General features: G+C 41.3%; 1 protein-coding gene across 3 annotated transcripts in view; it reads left to right on the top strand.

Annotated features, from left to right (window-relative positions):
• LOC126236948 (acetylcholinesterase-like) overlaps positions 1–22918 on the top strand; it is a 184080-nt gene that overhangs the window by 107111 nt on the left and 54051 nt on the right. For all 3 annotated transcript variants that reach the window (XM_049946642.1, XM_049946644.1, XM_049946643.1), the window contains exons 2-4: positions 1940–2083; positions 7012–7146; positions 14150–14312. In XM_049946642.1, coding sequence (XP_049802599.1) covers positions 1940–2083; positions 7012–7146; positions 14150–14312 — 442 coding nt within the window. The remainder of the gene's footprint in view (positions 1–1939; positions 2084–7011; positions 7147–14149; positions 14313–22918) is intronic.

Here is a 22918-nt window from a genome sequence, read left to right as displayed (position 1 = left end):
GGTTGGTATCTCGGCCCGACGTAGAGTTTTAATCTCTCAGGAAATTCCTGTATTGTTGGCATTTAGATTTTGAACGTAACATTAGCATAAGTATTAACAGAAAGCATTAGTGCAAGAATCTACAGAGTAATCAATAATCGATACTTGCACTACCATTTGTGATAACGGACAGAAAATGTGGTTGCTATCTAAAGCAATTAAAATATGCAAGGAAAAAGAGGATATCAATACTGATGTTCGATTTTATGTTAAATTTCTGTATAATTCTTATGATCATAGTATAGCTTCTACAATACACAGTACTGAAGAAGACACTACAGTTTGATAGATATTATGCTATTAATAGATGCTACTCTCAATGAAATTACGTATGCTGATATATGTGAAATTCGGATTTATAAATTCCATCGCGGCATGTTTTGATGTACAAAAATTACACCAGTTGGAACATGTGATTCAAGCTGCTTAATCTCTCAAAAAATAGTTTTTATCGTTTTCCGTTGTGTATTTTGATTGCTTTAGATAAGAAACACATTTGCTGTCGGTTATCACACACGACAGAACAAGAATCGGTTATTGATTACTCTGTGGATTCTTGTACTAATGTTTTCTGTTAACACTTACGCCTGTGTTATAGTTCTGTCAAGTTAAAAATCCTAAATGCCAACGAGATAGGAGTTTCCTGAGAGATTAAAAATGTATACACGAAAATAGTAAGGGAGTTAATGTTACCCTCTCTTAGTGCTGCTGATGTGAATAGCATATCTGCTTTTGAAAGCCACGTATGAAGTCAAAATTTCGCAAAGCACTCAATGAAGTTTTTCCTTACGATACTCATGTCAACTTTCGCACATGAGTGATATATAAAGCAGTGAATCCCTGAAAATCGTCGTAAATGCCAGTCACTTCTTAGTTCGACTAGTTACATCGTCCATCTCCATTTTTATTCAACATCAATAAACTATTCTTACACATATTGCACCACTCTCTCTCTACAGTTTCACTCTGAAATGTTAATTCTTCTTTCTCGCCTGATTTTGCATTATACACAGGGTGAGTCAGGACAAACGGTACATGTTTTGAGTGGTGATAGGATTAGTGGTTCTGAGCAAGAAAACGTTGTGTGGACTCGCATTCGAGAGGACTACTGTTCAATCCCGCGGCCGGGCATTCTGATTTACGTTTTCCGTGATTTCCCTGCATCGCTTTAGACAAATGCCGGGATGATTTCTTTGAAAGGGCACAGCCGACTTTCTTCCTCATCCTTCCCTAACCCGATGAGACCGATGACCTCGCTGTTTGGTCTCTTCCACCAAATCAACCAACCAACCAACCAACCTATTCCGAATGATTTCCGAGATAGGCCAGATTTAATGTACATTGTTTTTTATTTTCTGTGTGACTCAACCGTTGTTATTGTTTACAACGTACCACAGTAGTGTAGAGGAAGCCGAGACGATCGTCTTGATACGGACTCTTGTGGTCTATCAAGTCGGGAAACTACTTCAAAATGGCCCTCGAAAGCTACCTAAGCTACACCGCGTGCGCCTCGCGCGAGATTTTCAGGATTCCACGCTCTCTTCGCGCAAACTATTAGCCCCAGAGAAGAAATGCATAGGACTTTTTTTGTAGGATATTTAATGTAGTTTAATTTTTAAGGGATATTAAATGTGTTCTGTTTCAGAAACCATTCGGAATAGGACGTATGTCTGTATGAAGTTTTTTGCTCAGAAACATTGCTACTATCACCGCTCGAAGCATGTACCTTTCCTCCTGACTCAACCTGTATTGCGAAGGCCTAGGTATCGTAATCACCAAGCCTTGCAGTCGAGAATGAGGTTTGCAAAAACGAAGCGCACTGACACCCACATCCTGAATGCCCAGCACTTCCTTATAGCTGCCACAGAGCCTAATTTCCGTTTCCACTTTCGTTTTGCAGCCTCTTCCTCAAGAGCAGCCTGTGGTGCGCCTAGAAGAAGGCCTTGTCAGGGGCTACGCTGGCCTCACCGTCTATGGCTTCCCGTACGTCAGTTTCTCTGGTATTCCTTACGCAGAGCCTCCAGTCGGACCACGCAGATTTAAGGTAATATAATGTAATATCATTCCAAAAAATTAATGTAACTTGCTTACTACAGTAAATGGTAGCGTTACTTAGTCAGAAGTGAGCCAACGCTCTCACTTACTGACACTTACGCTGCTGTGGTAAAGCTATACATCATGATAACATGCCAAACACATTCTATGTAAACATTAATAAGAAAATGGGACTGAGCATAGTTTTCTTTTAATTATATTATTCACGTTTGGGCCCTACTGGACCACGCGAAGTACAATCACGGGGCATTCAGTTATTTTCTTTTAGACTTTCTCTCTGCCCAAATTGTTTTCATTCTCTCGGAATGAGCTCTTTTCCTTTCATCAGACCATGTGGTTCCAGTTTTCTTTGGTTTTTCATCTTGACCAACTACCCAGTCATGAATTTTTTTCCGAAATAATTTTCTGTCTTGAATTTCATCTTGTTTTATATCTGCCTCTTTCATGTCCTCTTTTATAGCAGCAATCCATTTTATTGTCTCAAATTTAGCTTTACTTCGATTTTCGTAGAATTCCACTACTTGTTTAGTTAGTCTGGTAGCATCCATTCTTTTAATATGCCCATAAAATTTTAATCTGTGTTTTTTCATATCTGAATATATGCTGGTGTATTGTTGAATTTCACTGTTTGCTCTTAGCCTGTATGTTCCTTCTTCAGTATATTTTGGACCTAGAATTTTTCTGATTACTTTTCTTTCTCTTTTTTGGATTTCTTGAATGTCCTTTTTTCTGTTTAAAATTAGCGTTTCAGCCCCATAAAGGCACTCTGGTTTTATGACCGTGTTGTAATGTCTCAATTTAGAGTACCTCGAGAGACATTTTTTGTTGTAGATGTCTTTTGTAAGTCTAAAAGCTGTCTCCATCTTTTGACAACGAATTTCATTTCCAATTTTTTCTAGACCAGTCTCTGAGATTGTTTCACCTAAATATTTGAATTGCGAAACTCTTTTGATTTTTCCATACTTAGTTTCCAAAAGTTTGGGTGCCAGTTTGTTGCTAGTCATATACTGTGTTTTTTCAAATGAGATTTGGAGACCTACTCTTTCTGCTGTTTCTTTAAGGATTTCTATTTGTTTCTGAGCAATTTGGATGTCCTGCGTTAGAATAACCAAGTCGTCTGCAAAGGCCAAACAGTCTATTCGAATATTTGTTCGTCCTAATTTCACTGGTTGGTCAATTTTGAATTCCAATTTTCGTTCGCGACACTCTTGTATTACTTTTTCTAGAACGCAGTTAAATAGCAACGGAGAGAGTCCATCACCTTGCCTCACGCCTGTTTTTATTTCAAAGGATTCTGAAATTTCTCCTCTGAACTTTACTTTTGATTTTGTACCAGTTAGCGTGTCTCTGATAATTGCCGTGGTTTTAGGATCCAGGCCTTGTTCTTTCACAATTTGGAAAAGAGATTCACGATCCACTGAGTCATAAGCCTTTCTAAAATCTACAAAGGTACAAACTAGTTTTTTATTGTAAATTTTTTGATGTCTGAGAATTAGTTTGAGGACTAAAATCTGTTCTGGGCAAGATCTATTTGGCCTGAAACCTGCTTGATATTCGCCAATTTTCCATTCAAGTTGCTGTTGTGCTCGGTTCAGAAGACATTGAGAGAGGATTTTGTATGTGACTGGAAGAAGAGAAATTCCTCTGTAATTATTAACATCAGTTTTGTCTCCCTTCTTATGAAGTGGGTGAATCAAGGCGGTTTTCCATTCATCAGGAATTTTTTCAGTTTGCCAAATGTTTTGCATGATTGAAGTAATTTCTTTAACGGTTTTTGGACCAGCTGCCTTTAAAAGTTCTGCAACAATTCCATCTTCACCAGATGCTTTGTTGTTTTTCAACCTATGAATTTCTTTAATGATTTCCTCTTCATTTGGTGCAAGTGAAACTGGATTGCATTGTTGGGGAATTTTTGGTGGAAATCTTTCTGTGGGCTCGGGGCAATTTAGAAGATTCTTAAAATATTTAGAAAGTTCTTTGCAATTTTCTTGGTTGTTAAGAGCCAACTGTCCATTTTCCTTCTTGAAGCAAAGATTCTGGGGTTGGTACCCCTTTATTTTGGTTTTAAAAGTTTTATAAAAATTTCTGGTATTGTATTTCTGAAAATCTTCTTCAATTTCTAAGAGTTGACTATTCTCATATTGTCTTTTTGTTTGTCTAATTAGTTTTGAAGTGTCTTTTCTAGTTGCCATGAATGTATCATATGTGTCTTCTGTCTTGTTGCTATTCCATGCTTTAAATGCCTCTTGTCTGGCTTTAATTGCATGATCACAGTTTTCATTCCACCAAGCATGTTTCTTGTGTTTTCGTAAAGGAATTTGATCTTGAACTGTTTTGATAATCTTGTGTTTGAGTTGTTCCCAATTTTGTGCACTTGTTTTGTCAAATTCGTCTGCTAATAATGATGGTTGGATTTTACTGGTGTCAAATTTGGGGATTAATGGTGTCCTTTTGTTGAAATTTTGGGGTTTTAGCTTTAGTTTCACACGGGTTAAGTAATGGTCTGAGTCAATATTGGCGCCTTTACGAACTTGAACATTTAAAATTTCTTTGTGACATGGATACGAGATTGCAATATGGTCAATTTGGAATTCACCTATGTCCTTGTTAGGTGATCGCCATGTCTTTTGTTTTGAAGGTTTTTTCTTAAAATGACTTGACATAATTTTGAGATTGAAATTTCTGCAAAATTCTACCAGCCTCTTTCCATTTTGATTGGTCCATTTATGTGCAGGGAATTCACCGACCGTTTTTCTAAATTTTCTCTCTTTCCCTAACTGCGCATTAAAATCACCCATTAAAATCTTTACATAATTTTGAGGAATTTTGGAGACTGTATTCTCTAACACTTCCCATGACTTATTTACTTTTTCTGGATTTGTTTTATTCTCCTGGTTGATAGGCATGTGTGCGTTAATTAAAAAGTACATTTTATTTGCACATTTCATGGAAATTGTCATTAGTCTGTTGTTTACTGGATTTACTTCGATTACGGAGCCAAGAATGTCTTGCGAAATTGCGAATGCAACACCCAGATGCGGAGTGTTTTTAAGAATTCTTTTGTCTGTTTTACTTTTAAACAATCGGTAGTTTCCAAAATCCATGGTATTCTCATCAGGCAACCTTGTTTCTTGCAGGGCTAAAATTTTGATATTTTGTTCTTTTAGTGTGTCTCCTAATTTATAGAGTTTTCCTGGTGTTAAGAGAGAGTTAATATTGATAGTGCCAAAAAATGTTTCGACCTTGGGCATGAGTCGGTCAAAAGACTTCGATTTCCTCTGGTTTGGAATATAGCGTTTCAGCCTAGTCTCCCCAGAATCCGATAGACTAGTTGCGCCACTGATGGCGGAGGATTTGTTACCACCTGGGGTAATTTTGTAATTACTCAAACGCTCCATAATAGTACTTAGAATCAAAGGGTTGAGCTCAGAAAAGCTCAGTGGTTAAGACTGGAGTGGTTAGTTCCAGAATTTGTATTACGGCCGCACCTCTGGTGAACAGACGCCGACCACAGTGCCGCTTGTTACAAGTCAGACGCAAGGTGGATTTATTGTATTATGTGCCTCTTCCGCTAGTTCCACCGTACCGAGATTCGTTCTCTCCGCCTTCACTACCGTTGAGGTCTTCGCTGTAACCCTAGCAAGGGGCCCTGACAGAGTACTATCACCCGGGCCAGGTGAACTCTGGTTTTTTAAACGAGGTTGTTACTCCTCCCCCTCCTCCTTCCTCATCACTTGCATAATGAGGCCCCGGGCTTGGGACCGGTACAGCGGAGTTTTCTTTTAATTATATAGACCAAGTGAGATATATTTAGGACCTACATCATTAATTGTTACACCATGATTACACTGTAGAGAAGCAGTTTGTAATATTGACACGTCTGTGTGGAGACCATCAGTTGCTTGGAATCGTATATCCCGGCCTAACGGCGCTTCAGACTCATACTAAGTCATCAATATAGACACAACACCATCACTGACAGATGCAGCGGCACGCCCTAGGCGGCTTTCCCAACAGGTGAAGTCCTGCCCTCAACTACGGCTCAAGGCCAGTATGAAGGGTGTCAGAAAAAATCTTAAAAGCTTGCAATGGTGTTACAGCGTTGGTTGTGCTGAGAAATAATTGTTAGGGAAAAACTCCGTTGATTTGTTTCCTAGTTAATTAGCACTGAAGTTAGCTAATCAGGCGGCTGCGCTCGCAAATTCAAGAGATCCGTCAAAGACGTCGACCGAGCCCAAAGCTGAGCAGTCTCGTTAGCTATCACCTATGCTATGAGAACAACTGACATTAAATTGTATTTGGCAGGCCACTTGAATTTGCGCACGGAACGGGCTCGTTGGCTAACTTCAATGCTCATTAACTCGGAAACGGCGCAACGCATCTAATTTTTTCCTAACAATTATTTTTCCAGCACAACCTACCCTACAAGCTTTTGAGACTGTTACTGACTACCCTGTATAAAAACTTGGATCGGCCACGCAACAGCACTTCGGATCTCTAACCTGCTTGTGACATACCGTGAAATGATTGTGCAAAGCCTGCCGTTGCCTGTGGATTCAGATACGCATTGGATTCTCGTGCTGAATGTCTTAGGTATAGCCTACGATGACTTGACTTTGACCCCCTGATATTCAGGTTAAACTATATTATTCTGTTTTGGGGCTCTTGGAGACGTTAATTCAATACGGTCTGATTACGAACTTGTACACTTGTTGTACTGTGAAAGTGGAATATGACTACTCGTCACGTTCAGAGCAGAATACTTCATAGATCAATACAGAAGACGTCTAAAAATCAGTGCAAGACTGATTAGTGTGACATCTAAAATTTACACGACCAAACGAATGGCGAAAGATTTACTTTTGTTTTCTTTGTGTAGTTGGTAATCTGAAGACAGTTTGTATCTTTTGGTAACAGGAGGCAGAGCCTAAGAGACCGTGGGACGGCGTGCTGGACGCGTTGGAGGAAGGTTCACCCTGCGCCCAAGTGAACGATGCGGGGGTCTACCTGGGCAGCGAGGACTGCCTCTACCTCAACGTGTACACACCGCAGGTGAGGCAGGAATCCATCCACACTTAATGTACTGTCTCCCATCTGTTTACATACCTCCCAGAAATATTAGTATAATGGTTTATCACTTACATCAACTAGCACGCTCTCAAATGCCCATGCAGATATATTACAAATTACTGAGTGATTTCTTAAGGGCAGGTTTTCTCCAACATTAAAACATTTCTCCATGATCGTATAGGCATCTCAAAAAGGTGAGTTTTAAGTTCCACACGCAAATTAGATCCATTCTACGGAAGGTTCATGTGTAATACGACAAACGCACGCCATGTAGTCCCGTTTATTAAACGAGTGAAAAACACTGGTTAACTAAACTCACATTTGGTAATCAAGACGCGTTTGTGAGACACAGGTCAATCATCAGGTTACAGTCTCGTTTCTTAGCTCGTCAGCATGTCTCTCAGATATGTTTCAGAACTGTAACACACAATCATGGACATGGCTGATCACGAGCGGAGATAGTCCCGCTCTCGGTAAGCTTCGCAAGAGGTTCTGATACTTCACCTTCCCATTTCTGACACTACAGCTGGACGTCTTTTTCTCAGACGAGTACCACAGAAAGAAACCACTAATTATCGGAAGAAATTACTAATTATCAATGCTGCCGGAGACCGGGACGGCCATCTGCGAAAGCTGAAGTTTGTGACCGATGCATGACCATTCCACTGACCTGGTACGAGTGGATTCACGTTCTTCCTGACTTTCTGATGGCGATGTCGTTGATCCATGTTTCATTAATGTCTGTTTCTCTTTCTCCTCCTCGATTTACAGCATTACTAGGGGAGGGGGGGGAGGAGGCAGCAGGACGCTTTCAGCCAGGAGAAGATGTGATGCTGATATAAAAATAATGTACTTTTATTTTTATTTTGTTGTACATTGTCAACCTGAACTGTGCAATACTTTTCTATACGCCACTACTTAAAGTGGTTGTGTCGTAAGGAGTTCTTTCAAAAAGGTAAACTGGAATACTGTCACAGCTTAAAGTTGTTTGAAGTCAACAGGTTATACAGTCTTTTGCGACTGTAAACCTATATAACCCATGTAACTTGTAATACTGTGACTGCGAAAAAAAGAAGCCATAAAACAAAGAAGTCAACGTGGATTAACTTTGTTTCCTTTCTACACTTAATCGCTAACCAAATATAGAAGGGGTACAAATCGTGTAAAGAGTCCGCAGCTTCATTTGTAGTAGGTGCGAAATAAGAATTGAAAGCAGCCATACTTTTCTTGAAAGTAACCTACGTGAAGGACTAATAGACACTGCAACAACAGATGATGGAATCAAGTTAAGTCAAAAATATCTTATTGATGTTCCACACTATATGGAACAGCCGACTTACTCAACTCATCAGATGAAACTGTATCAATTTCCGTGTATAATTAAGTATGAGCGACCTTTGTGTTTTATGATTGTCGTATTAATAAAAAATGCCAAAAGCTAAAGGAAAACAAATTTCTGAGAACCATTTGGATTGCTTTAAAAAGAATGAAGCTGAATTCATGTTTTAAATTGTTATTGTAAATGACATCTGAGTTCACCACTATGGACCAGAAAAGAAACAATGAAAGTTGTGGGAGGAATCCGGTAGACCAACACGAAGAAAGACGAAGTGGACTTCATTTGGCCTAAAGGCAATTAGTGGTTAAAATCATTATTTATTCTGCCAGTACTACTCTATAGCGTTTTCTTCTGTGCTCACTCATCTCATCTTAATTTTCCTCATCAATGAGTGTCTTGTATTCTACTGTTTCTTCAAATTCTTTCGCCTCTTCTACAGCTCTCTATCCCCACGCAGCCATTGCTCATACAGAAGCGTAGCAACCAGTATAATTATGCGTATTATTGTCGTCTTCACAAAGAAATGTAAACTGTACTTATTATCTGTTCTAGCTTTCCTCTTACTACCCTTTCAAAAATTAGAGATTCAAGACTATATATGAAAAATCTATTTTAAAAGAGTTATGTCTACAAAATGTGTGATAAGTAACACTATGTAACAAGAATTTGTCAGTTCAACAACACTTTCTGATTAAAATTGAGCTACAGAACACAAAATGATGATAGTTTCGCGAAAATAACAATTATTTTTTAAATAATGAGAATATCCTTGTTTTTAAAAGACCTAGCTATAAAGTGTTTCGTTCATTTACTTCGATAAATAACCAGTAGTATCATCTAATGCCATGTTGGTTACAAGTTTTCTATCTATTTCCTTTGTTAGTACTGTAGGTTACCACTAGATAATACTAAAGTGCAATATTATTCCACTGTTTTTTAGGTTATTATGTGGAGATGTTAAAAAGACTGGACTCTCTGAAGGACTTCAAAGAGGCTTCACAAAATACTCTTGTTTCTCCTGTCTTTGGTATAGCAGAGAAACAGACAAACATTGTATTAAGAAAGAATGTTCTGTGAGAGAATAGCTAATTCTAGGCTTAAATAACGTACTGCGAGGAACTCTTGCACGCAGGAATAAACGGCGTTAACATCTCTACATAATAAATTGGAATTAACTAAACAGTTCCTTAAAGGTTTAGCTAGTGATTCTGCAGCTCGTCATTTCATAATATAAATGTTTACCCAGATGTCTGATGCAGAAGTGAAAGGAGAAATTTTTTCCGGACACCAGATTTGGCTCATTTTGCAATAAAAACATCTGGAGGAAACACTGACTCCAGCCGGCCGCGGTGGTCTCGCGGTTCTAGGCGCGCAGTCCGGAACCGTGCGACTGCTACGGTCGCAGGTTCGAATCCTGCCTCGGGCATGGATGTGTGTGATGTCCTTAGGTTAGTTAGGTTTAAGTAGTTCTAAGTTCTGGGGGACTGATGACCTCAGATGTTAAGTCCCATAGTGCTCAGAGCCATTTGAACCATTTTTGAACCACTGACTCCAAAACACGTATTGCATGGGAATCATTCAGAATACTGGTGGATGGGTTACTAGGCAAGAAGTGAGAATTACGTAGAACATATAGATGCTTAAATCCAGAGATGCAATGTCTTTGGATGCAGAATGTCAATTACGAGTAAAATGCCCTGCTTGTATTGACGTATTGATTTCCTTAAACAGAAATTGGGACACGTGTGTGAAGAATGTAGTGAAGGTTATCACCAAGACATTCGGTCTGTGGGCAAAAAATACCAAGGAAAGTTGGATACAGCTGTGATGGGGGACTATATTTGGGCTAAGTGCTTGAAACAAAGGGATCAACATAAACGAAGAAGCCGATCTTATATTCATTTTTGATTTAAAATCTCTCCAAACTGAAAAATATCCTTTTGTGATGTCTGCTGTGTATTATAAGAAATGCTGTGCTTGTAATCATTTATTTTTTATATATTAGCCTGTTTGCTGAACGCAATAATTATTAATGTTAGTCTCTTGTGTTGTGGTCTTCAGACCAAAGACTAGTTTGATGCAGTTCTCCGTGCTACTCTATCCCGTGTGAGCCTCCTCATCTCCGAATAACTACTACAACCTACATCATCCTTCAGAATTTGAAAGAGGGTATTCCAGTTAACGTTGTCATAAGCTTTCTCTAAGTCTACAAATGCTAGAAACGTAGGTTTGCCTTTTCTTAATCTTTCTTCTAAGATAAGTCGTAAGGTTAGTATTGCCTCACGTGTTCCAACATTTCTACGGAATCCAAACTGATCTTCCCCGAGGTCCGCTTCTACCAGTTTTTCCATTCGTCTGTAAAGAATTCGTGTTAGTATTTTGCAGCTGTGACTTATTAAACTGATAGTTCGGTAATTTTCACATCTGTCAACACCTGCTTTCTTTGGGATTGGAATTATTATATTCTTCTTGAAGTCTGTGGGTATTTCGCCTGTCTCATACATCTTGCTCACCAGATGGTAGAGTTTTGTCATGACTGGCTCTCCCAAGGCCATCAGTAGTTCTAATGGAATGTTGTCTACTCCCGGGGCCTTGTTTCGACTAAGGTCTTTCAGTGCTCTGTCAAACTCTTCACGCAGTATCTTATCTCCCATTTCATCTTCATCTACATCCTCTTCCATTTCCATAATATTGTCCTCAAGTACATCGCCCTTGTATAAACCCTCTATATACTCCTTCCACCTTTCTGCCTTCCCTTCTTTGCTTAGAACTGGGTTGCCATCTGAGCTCTTGATATTCATACAAGTGGTTCTCTTCTCTCCAAAGGATCTCTTTAATTTTCCTGTAGGCAGTATCTACCTTACCCCTAGTGAGATAAGCCTCTACATCCTTACATTTGTCCTCTAGCCATCCCTGCTTAGCCATTTTGCACTTCCTGTCGATCTCATTTTTGAGAAGTTTGTATTCCTTATTGCCTGCTTCATTTACTGCATTTTTATATTTTCTCCCTTCATCAATTAAATTCAATATTTCTTCTGTTACCCAAGGATTTCTACTAGCCCTCGTCTTTTTACCTACATGATCCTCTGCTGCCTTCACTACTTCATCCCTCAGAGCTACCCATTCTTCTTCTACTGTATTTCTTTCCCCCATTCCTGTCAATTGTTCCCTTATGCTCTCCCTGAAACTCTCTACAACCTCTGGTTCTTTCAGTTTATCCAGGTCCCATCTCCTTAAATTCCCACCTTTTTGCAGTTTCTTCAGGTTCAATCTGCAGTTCATAACCAATAGATTGTGGTCAGAATCCACATCTGCCCCTGGAAATGTCTTACAATTTAAAACCTGGTTCCTAAATCTCTGTCTTACCATTATATACTTCCCCCATGAACCATAGACCTTGTCAACTCCTGTTAACTCAGACACTGCTCTGATTGTTAAACGGCGATCTTGTCGAACAAGTTTACCGATTTTTTCAATGTTTGCATCAGTTTTTGCTGACAACGGTCTGCCAGTGCGAGTGTCATCACTGGTGTCTTCGCGGCCATCTTTAAATCGTTTAAACCACTCAAACACTTGTGTTCGCGATAAACAATCATCGCCGTACACTTGTTGTAACATTACAAACGTTTCACTTGCAGATTTTCCTAGTTTGAAACAAAATTTGATGTTAACACGCTGTTCTTTCTGTACACTCAACATTTTCCGACGCACAGACAAAACGTCAACTACTTAAAACAGACGCCACGGGCAGACTGAGTGCAGGAGGCAGATGAAACTCGAGCAGTAGGCGGAGCGAGAGTCACGTGACAGGCCACGCGACTTTCAGCCTTATTGCATTCGTTTTATTGTTTCACCAGTACTAGTCCGGTTTTTTTCTAGCCACACCTCGTATAGCGGAAATATCAGAAAAAGAAGTGAAAATTATGCGTGTGCACACCATAAATCTTGTGGAACAATCATTGCACTACGAAGATTTGAAGATGCACGCTCCACATTGATTTCTGCGGTTATTTCACGCAGTGTTGCTTGTCCGTCGGCACTGACAACTTCACGCAAACGCCGCTGCTCTCGGTCGTTAAGTGGAGGCCATCGGCCACTGCGTTTGTGCGTGGTGAGAGGTAGTGCCTGAAATGTGGTATTGTCTGCACTGTCTTGACACTTTGGTCTCGGAATATTGAAATCCGTAACGATTTGCGAAGTGGAATGTCCCATGCATCTAGCTGCAACCAGCATTCCGCGTTCAGAAATCTGTGATTCCCGTCATGCGGCCAGAATCACGTCGGAAACCTTTTCACGTGAATCACCTGAGTAGAAATGACAGCTCCGCCAATGCACTGTCCTTTTACAGCATTCGTACGCGATACTACCGCCATCTGTATATGTGTGTATCAGGATCACATGACTTTTGTCACCTCAGTGTAACTGCTGTCTGGCTTCTGTACAAGTTGCATAAAGCCTTTCACCCTTTGTGTTTTACTTTTGCTACCTTCACAGTTTCAAAGAGTATAGTCCAGTCAGCATTGTCATAAGCTTTTTGTGAGTCTACAAATGCGTAGGTTTGTTTTTCTTTTAGCAATCCTCTGAGGTAGTTTAGTTTTTCCGTTCTCCTGTAGTGAATTCGTGTTAGTATATCGCAACCATGACTTATTAAACTGATAGTCCGCAACTGCTCCCTTGTAACTGAATTACTAGATTCTTCTTTAAATGCTGAGGGTATTTCGCCTGTCTCAAAGATCTTGCATGCCGGATGGAGTAGTTTCTGGATATTAGTAGCCCTGACAGAATGGTGTCTTACCTAGACGCTTTGTTTCGACTGAGGTCTGTCAAGTTCATCTCGCAATCACATCTTCAATCTGATATTCATTTACTTCCTCTTCCCTTTTCACTCGTATAATAGTACGTGGCAAGTTCATTTCTCGTGTATAGCCCCACTATGTATTCCTTCCGCCTTTTCCTTCTTTGTTTAGTGTTAGGTTTTCCACCTGAGCTACAGATATGCAGCTGATTCTTTTTTCTGCAAATCTCTCTTTAATTTTCGTGTATGCGCTATCGGTCTTCCCCTAGTCAAATATGCTAATTAGTCTATTGTCAGTAAAAGCGAATATTTTGAAATAATACCTAAAATATTGATTTCAGAAAAAATGGGTTTATATTCTTCATCAGCACGGCAGAGATATATATAGAAAATAAAAACATGCGGATAAGCCGCGCGGAGTGGCCGCGCGGTTTGAGGCGTCGTGTCCCGGATTGCGCATCTCCTCCCGCCGGAGGATCTAGTCTTCCCACGGGGTTGAGGGTGTGTGTTATTCTTAGCATAAGTTAGTTTAAGTGGTGTGTAAGTCTAGGGACCAATGACTTCAGCAGTTTGGTGCCTCAGGAATTCACCTACACACATGACGATAAACATCAAGTTGTTTAAATTTTGTTAGTGTGTGTAATGTACTTACAAAACACGAAGACTAGTTGGGCAGATGACCTCACGGCTCAGTCTCTGAATGATATGCATTTCCATATACACCTAAAACAGCAACTTCCTGCTACGTTTCACTGACACATTTATACGCCTACGATGTACATAGCCACTTTTTTATTTTGGAGAAGTTGTCGAGTTGAGAAGTGCTATGTAATGTCCTATATCGCCTGCAGCTGCCGAATGACACGGCCTCCGCCGACCCCCTGAAGGTGATGGTGTGGATCCACGGCGGCGGCTTCGTGCAGGGCGAGGGCGGCCGCGCGCAGTTCGGGCCGGACTTCCTGGTCGAGCGCGGCGTCATCGTAGTCACCCTCAACTACCGCCTCGGCGTGCTCGGTGAGTAGGCTAGCGGGCAGGCAGCACGCTTCACCGGACCCTGCTCATCTGCAGTGGTCTAATTTACGAGGTCACGGAAAATTACCCTCGGCCTGCCAGTGAAGGCAGGATTTTTGTCGATCAAAACGAAAATATTTTTACTCATAGTGCTTTCTCAGGGCAATGTACACTCTCAGACAAAAACATAAACGGCACACCACGATGGAATTATATATGTACTGACAAACAAATGATAACGATTTCAGAAAATTTGGATGATTTATTCAAGAGAAATAGATCCCCAAATTGAGCTAGTCAGTGACGCACCGGCCCTTTCGCAAGCAATTATCCGGCTTAGTACTGATTAACAGAGTTCTTGGACATTCTCTTGAGGGACATCGTGTCAAATTCTGTCCAACAGGCGCGTTTGATCATCAAAATCTCGAGCTGGTTGCAGGACCTTGCCCAAAATGCTCCACACATTCTCATTTGGGGAGATATCCGGCGACGTTGATGGCCGAAGAGTGATTTGGCAAGAACGAAGACAAGCAGTAGAAACTCTCGCCGTGTGCGGGCGGACTACATCTCGCTGAAATGTAAGTCCTCTTCATCGGACACTGACGTTTATCAGCCACAAATTTATTCCGATGTGAGAATAAGTGAAGGTGGAAAAGAAGGGTCATGTTACAACAAATCGTGCTTCAACTCTCTAAATTTTTCCCTGCCCGAGCTTTTTATAGTGCACTGCAATTATTTTTTGCAGTCACACGATTTTGTTTATACTTCAAGTTCTGTTTTGCAATTGAAGTCGTTCGTTGGCTGATTTGGCAAAACATTTTTTTCTGTTTACACCGCTGCTAGAAGACGGGAATTTCGTCGGTGTCTACCTGTGAGGACTCGGAGCACATAGGATTCCTGCGTTACACGTATCACCACATGTAGTCACTTATAAAGTCTCCGATCATTATCGATCAATTTCGATCTTATCGACAAGCATAAAGTACACAATAGTAGACGAAGGCCTGATCTTACGAAGCTAAATCGCTTGTAAAATCTGATATCGTGTGGTCCCAAAGTTCTGGCAAGCCACAGTACCCATCAAGCAACTGCCGGACTTAGAGAAAACTAATCTAATGCTTTTAACGCCAGTGTGAATGGTCCACCACTTGTAATAATTTTAATAATGTATCCTACTACGTTGCTAACTCATGTACACCTCAAATATCGTATTACAACACAACACAATATTACGTGTGTTCGGGCTGTCGTCGACCATTTGTGCCCAGTTTCGACTTCTTTCGTATTTTCACAGGAGATTCACTGATGAAGAGTCATATCGTATGATGATCCCTCAGATATTTCTGTATTTTCGCCAGACATTTCATGTAAGGCAATACTAAAACTGGTGCTTCCCAACGTTTTCCCGCCAACCTTCGGAAACATTGGTATCAGTGCTGCTTGTCCAAAATATGCAGCTCCTCTTCATACGCTTTAACACGGTAATATGAATCCATAAACCTCCATCAATTTAGTATGCTCTCACTAAGAGACAACAGAAGAAAATTACGTGGTATAAGTTCAAAGCCGCGAGAAGGATACGTGAACAACTACAGAGTTTCTTTACGAGGTTCATGATATTCACGTCCAGTTCGTGCTGAGACATTGCACACGCCTGTAGAACAATTTGTGGTTTTCCTTAGCTGTTCTAGGGAGACTGATGTTGTTGCTTCATAACTATTACTTTCAAGGACAGCACTGCCGACAGAGGTCACAGAAGAACGGTCTCTCTCAAGAATTATACTGGCCCCAATCGTGTTCTACACACATAAAAAAAAAGTTTTGCTGATCAACATAAACATCATTTCCGCCCTTTTTATTGCTCATGAAAACCGCACATTGTATGTTGCACCACCATACAGCGAGACCTTCAGAGGTGGTGCTCCAGACTGCAGTACACACTGGTACCTCTAATAACCAGTAGCACGACCTTTTGCATTGATGCATGCCTGTATTCGTCGTGGCATACAATCCACAAGTTCATCAAGGCACTGTTGGTCCAGACTGAGGCATTCCTCAACGGCAATTCGGCGTAGACCCCTCAGAGTGGTTGGTGGCTCACGTCGTCCATAAACAGACCTTTCAATCTATCCCAGGCATGTTCGATAGGGTTCATCTGTGGAGAACATGCTGGCCACTCTAGTCGAGCGATGTCGTTATCCTGAAGGAAGTCATTCACAAGATGTGCACGATGGGGGCGCGAATTGTCGTCCATGAAGACGAATGCCTCGCCAATATACTGCCGATATGGTTGCACTGTCGGTCGGAGGATGGCATTCACGTATCCTACAGGCGTTACGGCGCCTTCCACGTCCATGAGCGGCGTACATCGACTCCACATAATGCCACCCCAAAACTGCAGAGAACCTCCACATTGCTGCAGTCGCTGGACAATGTGTCTAAGACCGCCAGCCTGACCGGGTTACCTCCAAACACGTCTCCGACGATTGTGTGGTTGAAGGCATATGCGACATTCATCGGTGAAGAGAACGTTATGCCAATCCTGAGCGGTCCATTCGGCATGTTGTTGGGCCCATCTGTACCGCGCTGCATGGTGTCGTCGTTGCAAAGATGGACCTCGACATGGACGTCGGGAATGAAGTTGAGCATCATGCAGCCTATTGCGCACAGTTTGAGTCGTAACACGATGTCCTGTGGCTGCACGAAAACGTCTGGTCAATGGTGGCCTAGCAAATGGCTAGTCACAATACGCCAGTCACTACTCTTGATGACCTGTGGTATCGTGTTGAAGCTGCATAGGCAGCTGTACCTGTACACGCGATCCAAGCTCGGTTTGACCCAATACCCAGGCGTATCAAGGCCGTTATTACGGCCGGAGGTGGTTGTTCTGGGTACTGATTTCTCAGGATCTATGCACCCAAATTGCGTGAAAATGTAATCACATGACAGTTCTAGTATAATATATCTGTCCAACGAATACCCGTTTATCATCTGCATTTCTTCTTGGTGTAGCAATTTTAATGGCCAGTAGTGTAGTTGCAAGTGGGAGTGTTCATACATCCGAAAGTCTGTTTTGTGTGGTCGGTATGTAAAAATATTGAAATAAATTGGTGTTTGAGCGATGTGTAACCTATTTTGAAGTAGAATTCAACAGCATTATGACAAAATTTGATACTGCTGCCCTCAGTATTCAAAGAAAAATTCTGTAACGACTTCTATTGATTCGGTACAGCTCTTTGTGGAGCAATCCGCGAATAAGAAAGAAATGTAACGCTTTCTTGCCTTATTAAATTTGATCTCACTGTGAACTTCTCAAATCCGAATATGGGGAGAAGCTACAAAAACCATGAATGTCTTTATCTGTGGACGGGCTCAGTGTGGTAGATGATAGCAGTGGATTATGATAATATGTATTAATGATCTGACAAATGAAACGTGCGAAACAATAAATCGAGAGTACAGTGATACGCAAGTTATTTAGACTCCAGCCCACTTCGTAAACCTCATAGGGATCGTCAGTTGCAGGACGTGTGAAGCTTACATAGTGTGAATCATGTCTTTAATGCATCATTATAGACATTTAACACATTCATGTTAGCTCCTTTCCATTAATATGCACGGCACATAGTGACAGTGTGGATAATAAGCACAATTTTGGTGTTATGGTAACTAAAAGAAAATTAAAACGAAATTGTTTTCTCCAATTTACAGAGTTAGCGAATCTGCCTATGGAATTCCATTCTATGCCTTGTAGAACCAGATACTTCTTTCTATCACAAGTTTTCGACACGCAGATTCAGTCAGCAGCTCTGTTTTTACACGAAGAAAGACAAATACGATTACGAGGTGTGACTACAAAATAACGTGACTGATGCTGTCCCAAAGTACGCATGCGCCAAGGATGAACGACCAACAGCTGTAAAGCGTTGAAGCCTTCCCTGTCCAATGCGGCATCTCTGTTGTCTGTAGGCAAATCAGTGTGGCCGTGGACTTCATCTGTGTAGAGCTGTTATTTTGTTTTGCTGGAAAAATTATAATTGTAATAACAGAGCAAAGAATTGCCGTGAAGAGTCACTTGAAACTTGGAGAAACTGCTACTGAAACCTATATTTTGCTAAAAGAAGTGTACGGCGAAGACTGTTCATCTCTTAAGCTTAGTTTTGAGTGATTCAAGCTTTTCCAAGGTGGCCGAGAAGACACTGAAGATGACTCACACCCGGGACGCCATTCAACATCAGAAAAGGGTGAAAAGCTCAAAAAAATTGGTAATGTAATTGGATGTGACCGTCGTTTGAGAGTTCTATCGATTGCTGCAACTGTAAGAATTAACAAATAATGCGTAAGGCAAATTTTAATTAACCAAGTTAACAGGAGAAAAGTGTGAGCGAAATTAGGTCCGAAAATTCTCTCGATCGAACAGAAAGAAGCTCGTGAAAATGTTTGTACTGACTCTCTCTGTACCACTGAAAATTTTTCTAATTTCTCGGAAAGAGTGGTAACGTGACGAATCTTGGTTTTTCCCTTACGATCCAGAAAGTAACCGCCAATCCATGCATTGAAAGGGGCTAATTTCACGAGAGCGAAAAATTTCGAATGAGCAAATTAAAATGCAAAGCAATTGATATTTGCTTTTAAAAAAAATGGTTCAAATGGCTCTGAGCACTATGGGACTTAACATCTGAGGTGATCAGTCCCCTAGAACTTAGAACTACTTAAACCTAACTAACCTAATGACATCACACACATCTATGCCCAAGGATTCGAACCTGCGACCGTAGCGGTCGCGCGGTTCCAGACTCAAGCGCCTAGAACCGCTCGGCTGCTTTTTTTTTTCGATATTCATGGAATTGTGTATCTTCACTGGGTTCCTGAAGGTCATACTATTGCTCAACATTACTACCTTGAGGTTCTTGCTCAACTCCACGAGAAAATAAGAAAAAAACAACCCACATAAGACGCGGGTTCTGGATCAAGACAATGAACCGGCACATACCGCATTATCCGTTAAGAGGTTTTTAGTCAAATACAGCATTCCAGTGTTAGACTATCCACCTTATTCGCCTGACCTAGCACCATGTGCCTTATATCTATTCCCCAACGTCAAATCTGCATTAAAAGTAAAAAGATTTCAGTCCGCTGAAGTAGTGAAAGAAGAAGCGGCACTTGTGATCAAGGAGCAGTTTCCATCAATGCAAAATTCGCTTGGAACTGTCTATGGATAGAGGACGGTATTACATTGAGGGTGATAACAACTAAATTATGTTTTTGAAACATACATATCTTACGTTATTTTATAGCCACACCTCGTATTCGCAGATCTAGACAATTCTAAACTGTTTAGCATGTTGCTTTGATGTCGTTACGTTGTAGCGCCTTTCGACTGCACACTCAGGAGTCCCTCCGTGTCCGCGAGCTTGGCCTCGTCCCGGCTGAACTGTGCCATTGCCGCGCTGACATTGGCGGCTTGTGTTCAGTCAGCTGTTCGGAGCTTAGTCGCTTGCGTCACGTCAAGGACAAACGCTGCACGGAGACGGCGAAGGCTGATGACTCTCTGATAAAGCGAGGCAACGAAGGAAGACTATAGGGACCAACGTCCTGCCCACGGCGCAGTCATTACAAAGAAAAGTTTCCGATGGGACAGCCCGCATCTCGTGGTCGTGCGGTAGCGTTCTCGCTTCCCACGCCCGGGTTCCCGGGTTCGATTCCCGGCGGGGTCAGGGATTTTCTCTGCCTCGTGATGGCTGGGTGTTGTGTGCTGTCCTTAGGTTAGTTAGGTTTAAGTAGTTCTAGGGGACTTAGGACCACAGCAGTTGAGTCCCATAGTGCTCAGAGCCATTTGAACCATTTTGCACCGATGGGACAACTTTGCGAAAGGGAATCGGCTGTATCACATTCAAATCATTCTGAGGAACGTGTCCAGTATCTACAAGGGCCGTATTTAGAATCTGCAGACCTCTAGCGGAGATGTAGTGGCAACTCACCCGCCAAAGTAGTATTTTAGAGCAAATTAACATAATGTGAAGATGCAGGCCGCTAGTCTTCTTCGCTTGATCCAACCAACTACTTGCTGATCTGCCTTGGTTTTCTGCCGACGATTTTGTCTTGCAAGGTAGTATAAATTATTCCCCTCTCTTAAAATATGCCCAAGAAACTGGAAGTATCTTCGGCTGACACGGGAAGATAAACCTTTTGTGATACGAAGTTGTTATATGAGGAGCGATCAAAAACTTTCCGTTCGAGCGCGTTGTTGCAGCGTATATGTAAAGTAGCGCGATTTACTGCGAGCATACTCGTATTAGCTGCGAGTTTTAGGCAACGGATTAGCGTGCGTTAAATGCGAAAAGGTGACCTATTACCAAATGCGTCCAAACAGGACCAACGTTCAGTTGTTCCTTTACTAGGTGCCAAAGGACAAACACCGGTAGACGTCTATCGGAGAATGAAGGATGTGTATAGATAGCATATCTATCGAAATTCGGGAGGACGACGGTTCAATCCCGTGGCATTGAAGGGTTGACGATTCCGGTCGGACGAGGATGTTCAGCAGGCAGTCACGGACTTCTCCGCGCAGCAGGACACAGAGCTTTACCAAACGGGTATATCCAACCCTGTGCGTCGGTGTAATGATTGCCTCAATGCTCATGACGATCTTGCCTGATTGGTACACCGATTCTAGACAGTACGGCCTTCCAACGGAAACTTTTTGATCGCCCCTTACGTAATGGAATCACAGGTTTTTCTTTCAGTTCACAGTGTCTATAACATCTTATCATGTAATTGTATAAAATTTTACTATAAAATTTATAATTTAATCAGTTGATGAGATTTTAAAAAACGAGAGGAATTTAAATCAAGATACTCAACACGATTTATTGATATCACTATGAACAAAAATATTTTAAAAAATACACGTTCAGAATCATGTCAGTCCAAAAATCAGTATTTCACTTTTAAAAATAACATAATGTAACTATGGGTAAACACGTTTGTTAGCCAAATTGTAGATAAAAATGAATTGTATAAACCCAGCAAATTTTACATGTATTTAAGTCAAATGCATTACATTACCAAAGAGTCAGTCTTAAAATGAAAGTTTTAAATTATGTTATCGCCTTATTGAATGCGCCTACACTATTACTGAAGATACTTATAACATCTTCATAACTTAATTGTCTTAAAATATCCCTTTCAATACCGACCGAAGCTAAAATTTTCCGTCTTCTAAAATGTAGATTCAGAGTCTTCTTTTGATGAACTTCAATTCTGATGGTGACTTATTTCCACTGCTGTTTGTGATCATAAGTGGCAGGTACATCTTAGAATGCCCTAGAAATGAAGGGAACACTTTTGAAACTTTATGGTTCCTGGTTTGAATGCAATGACCTATCGAAGAAATTGTTTTTCGCGAAATCTGACTCATTTCAAACTGCCAAAATTATGTTAACTGTTCTGTTCAGTCCTTGCGATTTTTTCGACTGAACTGCCACGAGTTTGAACGGGTAACACTGGATATATTGCGCGACGTTTGCGTAGTGAATGGTTGACTTAATTCGTACCAGTACTCCAACGAAAAACTCAGGCGAATAAGTCCCCGCAAAATAATTACGTCTTTACTACAATAAGGGCGCCTGCACCATAGTATTCAGGAACTTCTTTTAAAAATATTAGTGTTACTGATCGTTTTGTGGTACAGCCACGATAGTCTGCTGCTAAATGCAGTCATTATATTTACGCCGACATTTTGGAGTGGATAATACTTTTACAATGCTGTGATGGTGACGTATCGTTGTTATCAAGACGTGATCTGGAGAAGCCCACGTAACAACATTCCACAACATTAATTTATACGTACACCGGTATCCTCACGTACTTTCTCCTTATATCTAAACAAACTTAGACTAGAAATTCGACGCCCCTGTTTGCATGTCCCCTTACATGCAAACTGGACGTGACGATTGCAGGCTCTGGGATTTAGAAGCACTCAGGTAGACTGCGATGCTGTAACCATAGCTTTGCCCGTCAGCGGTTCGTGGTTTTGTGGGTAACGTTGCTGACTCTCAAACACGGGGTTCCGGGTTCGATTGCCGCTACGGTCGGGGATTTTCTCCGCTCAGGGCTAGGTAAGTGGTTGCGCTCACTATCATTTCGTCATCATACATTCGCAAGCTGCCGAAATAAAGAATTGCAAAAGGTGGCCGAACATCCCAGATCGGAGTCACCAAGCCAGTTTTATTTCGCATCTTTGTCCTGGCTTATCATTATTCACGTGTTTCGCGAAACTCTTCGGGTCCTGGCAGGTTAGTGCGCAATGATGCGGTTGTCGGACGCCCTACTGCCAGTGCAAGTTCCCGTGACTTCCTTTTTTTCCGATCTAGGTGGAAGAATATTGGGAATAGTGGACTAAGGAATTTCAGGCGACGGCTTGAGGCGTAGCTTACGGGATATAGGTCTCGCTTCAGGCTTTCGAGCACAGCTACTACTGTCCGCGTACGTCCCTACTCGAAAAGTTTTGTTAAATAGCAATCATACGAATCGCTACTGCTACATCTCATGTAGAGACAATATATTGCTGAACCTTAAGATTCGAAGGTCGATTTTAACGCTGGATG

This window comes from Schistocerca nitens, chromosome 2 (assembly GCF_023898315.1).
Source record: "Schistocerca nitens isolate TAMUIC-IGC-003100 chromosome 2, iqSchNite1.1, whole genome shotgun sequence".
In the NCBI taxonomy this organism is placed as follows: Eukaryota; Metazoa; Arthropoda; class Insecta; order Orthoptera; family Acrididae; genus Schistocerca; species Schistocerca nitens.
The sequence above is the reverse complement of the archived record's forward strand: the minus strand, read 5'-3'. Positions and strand labels throughout refer to the sequence as shown.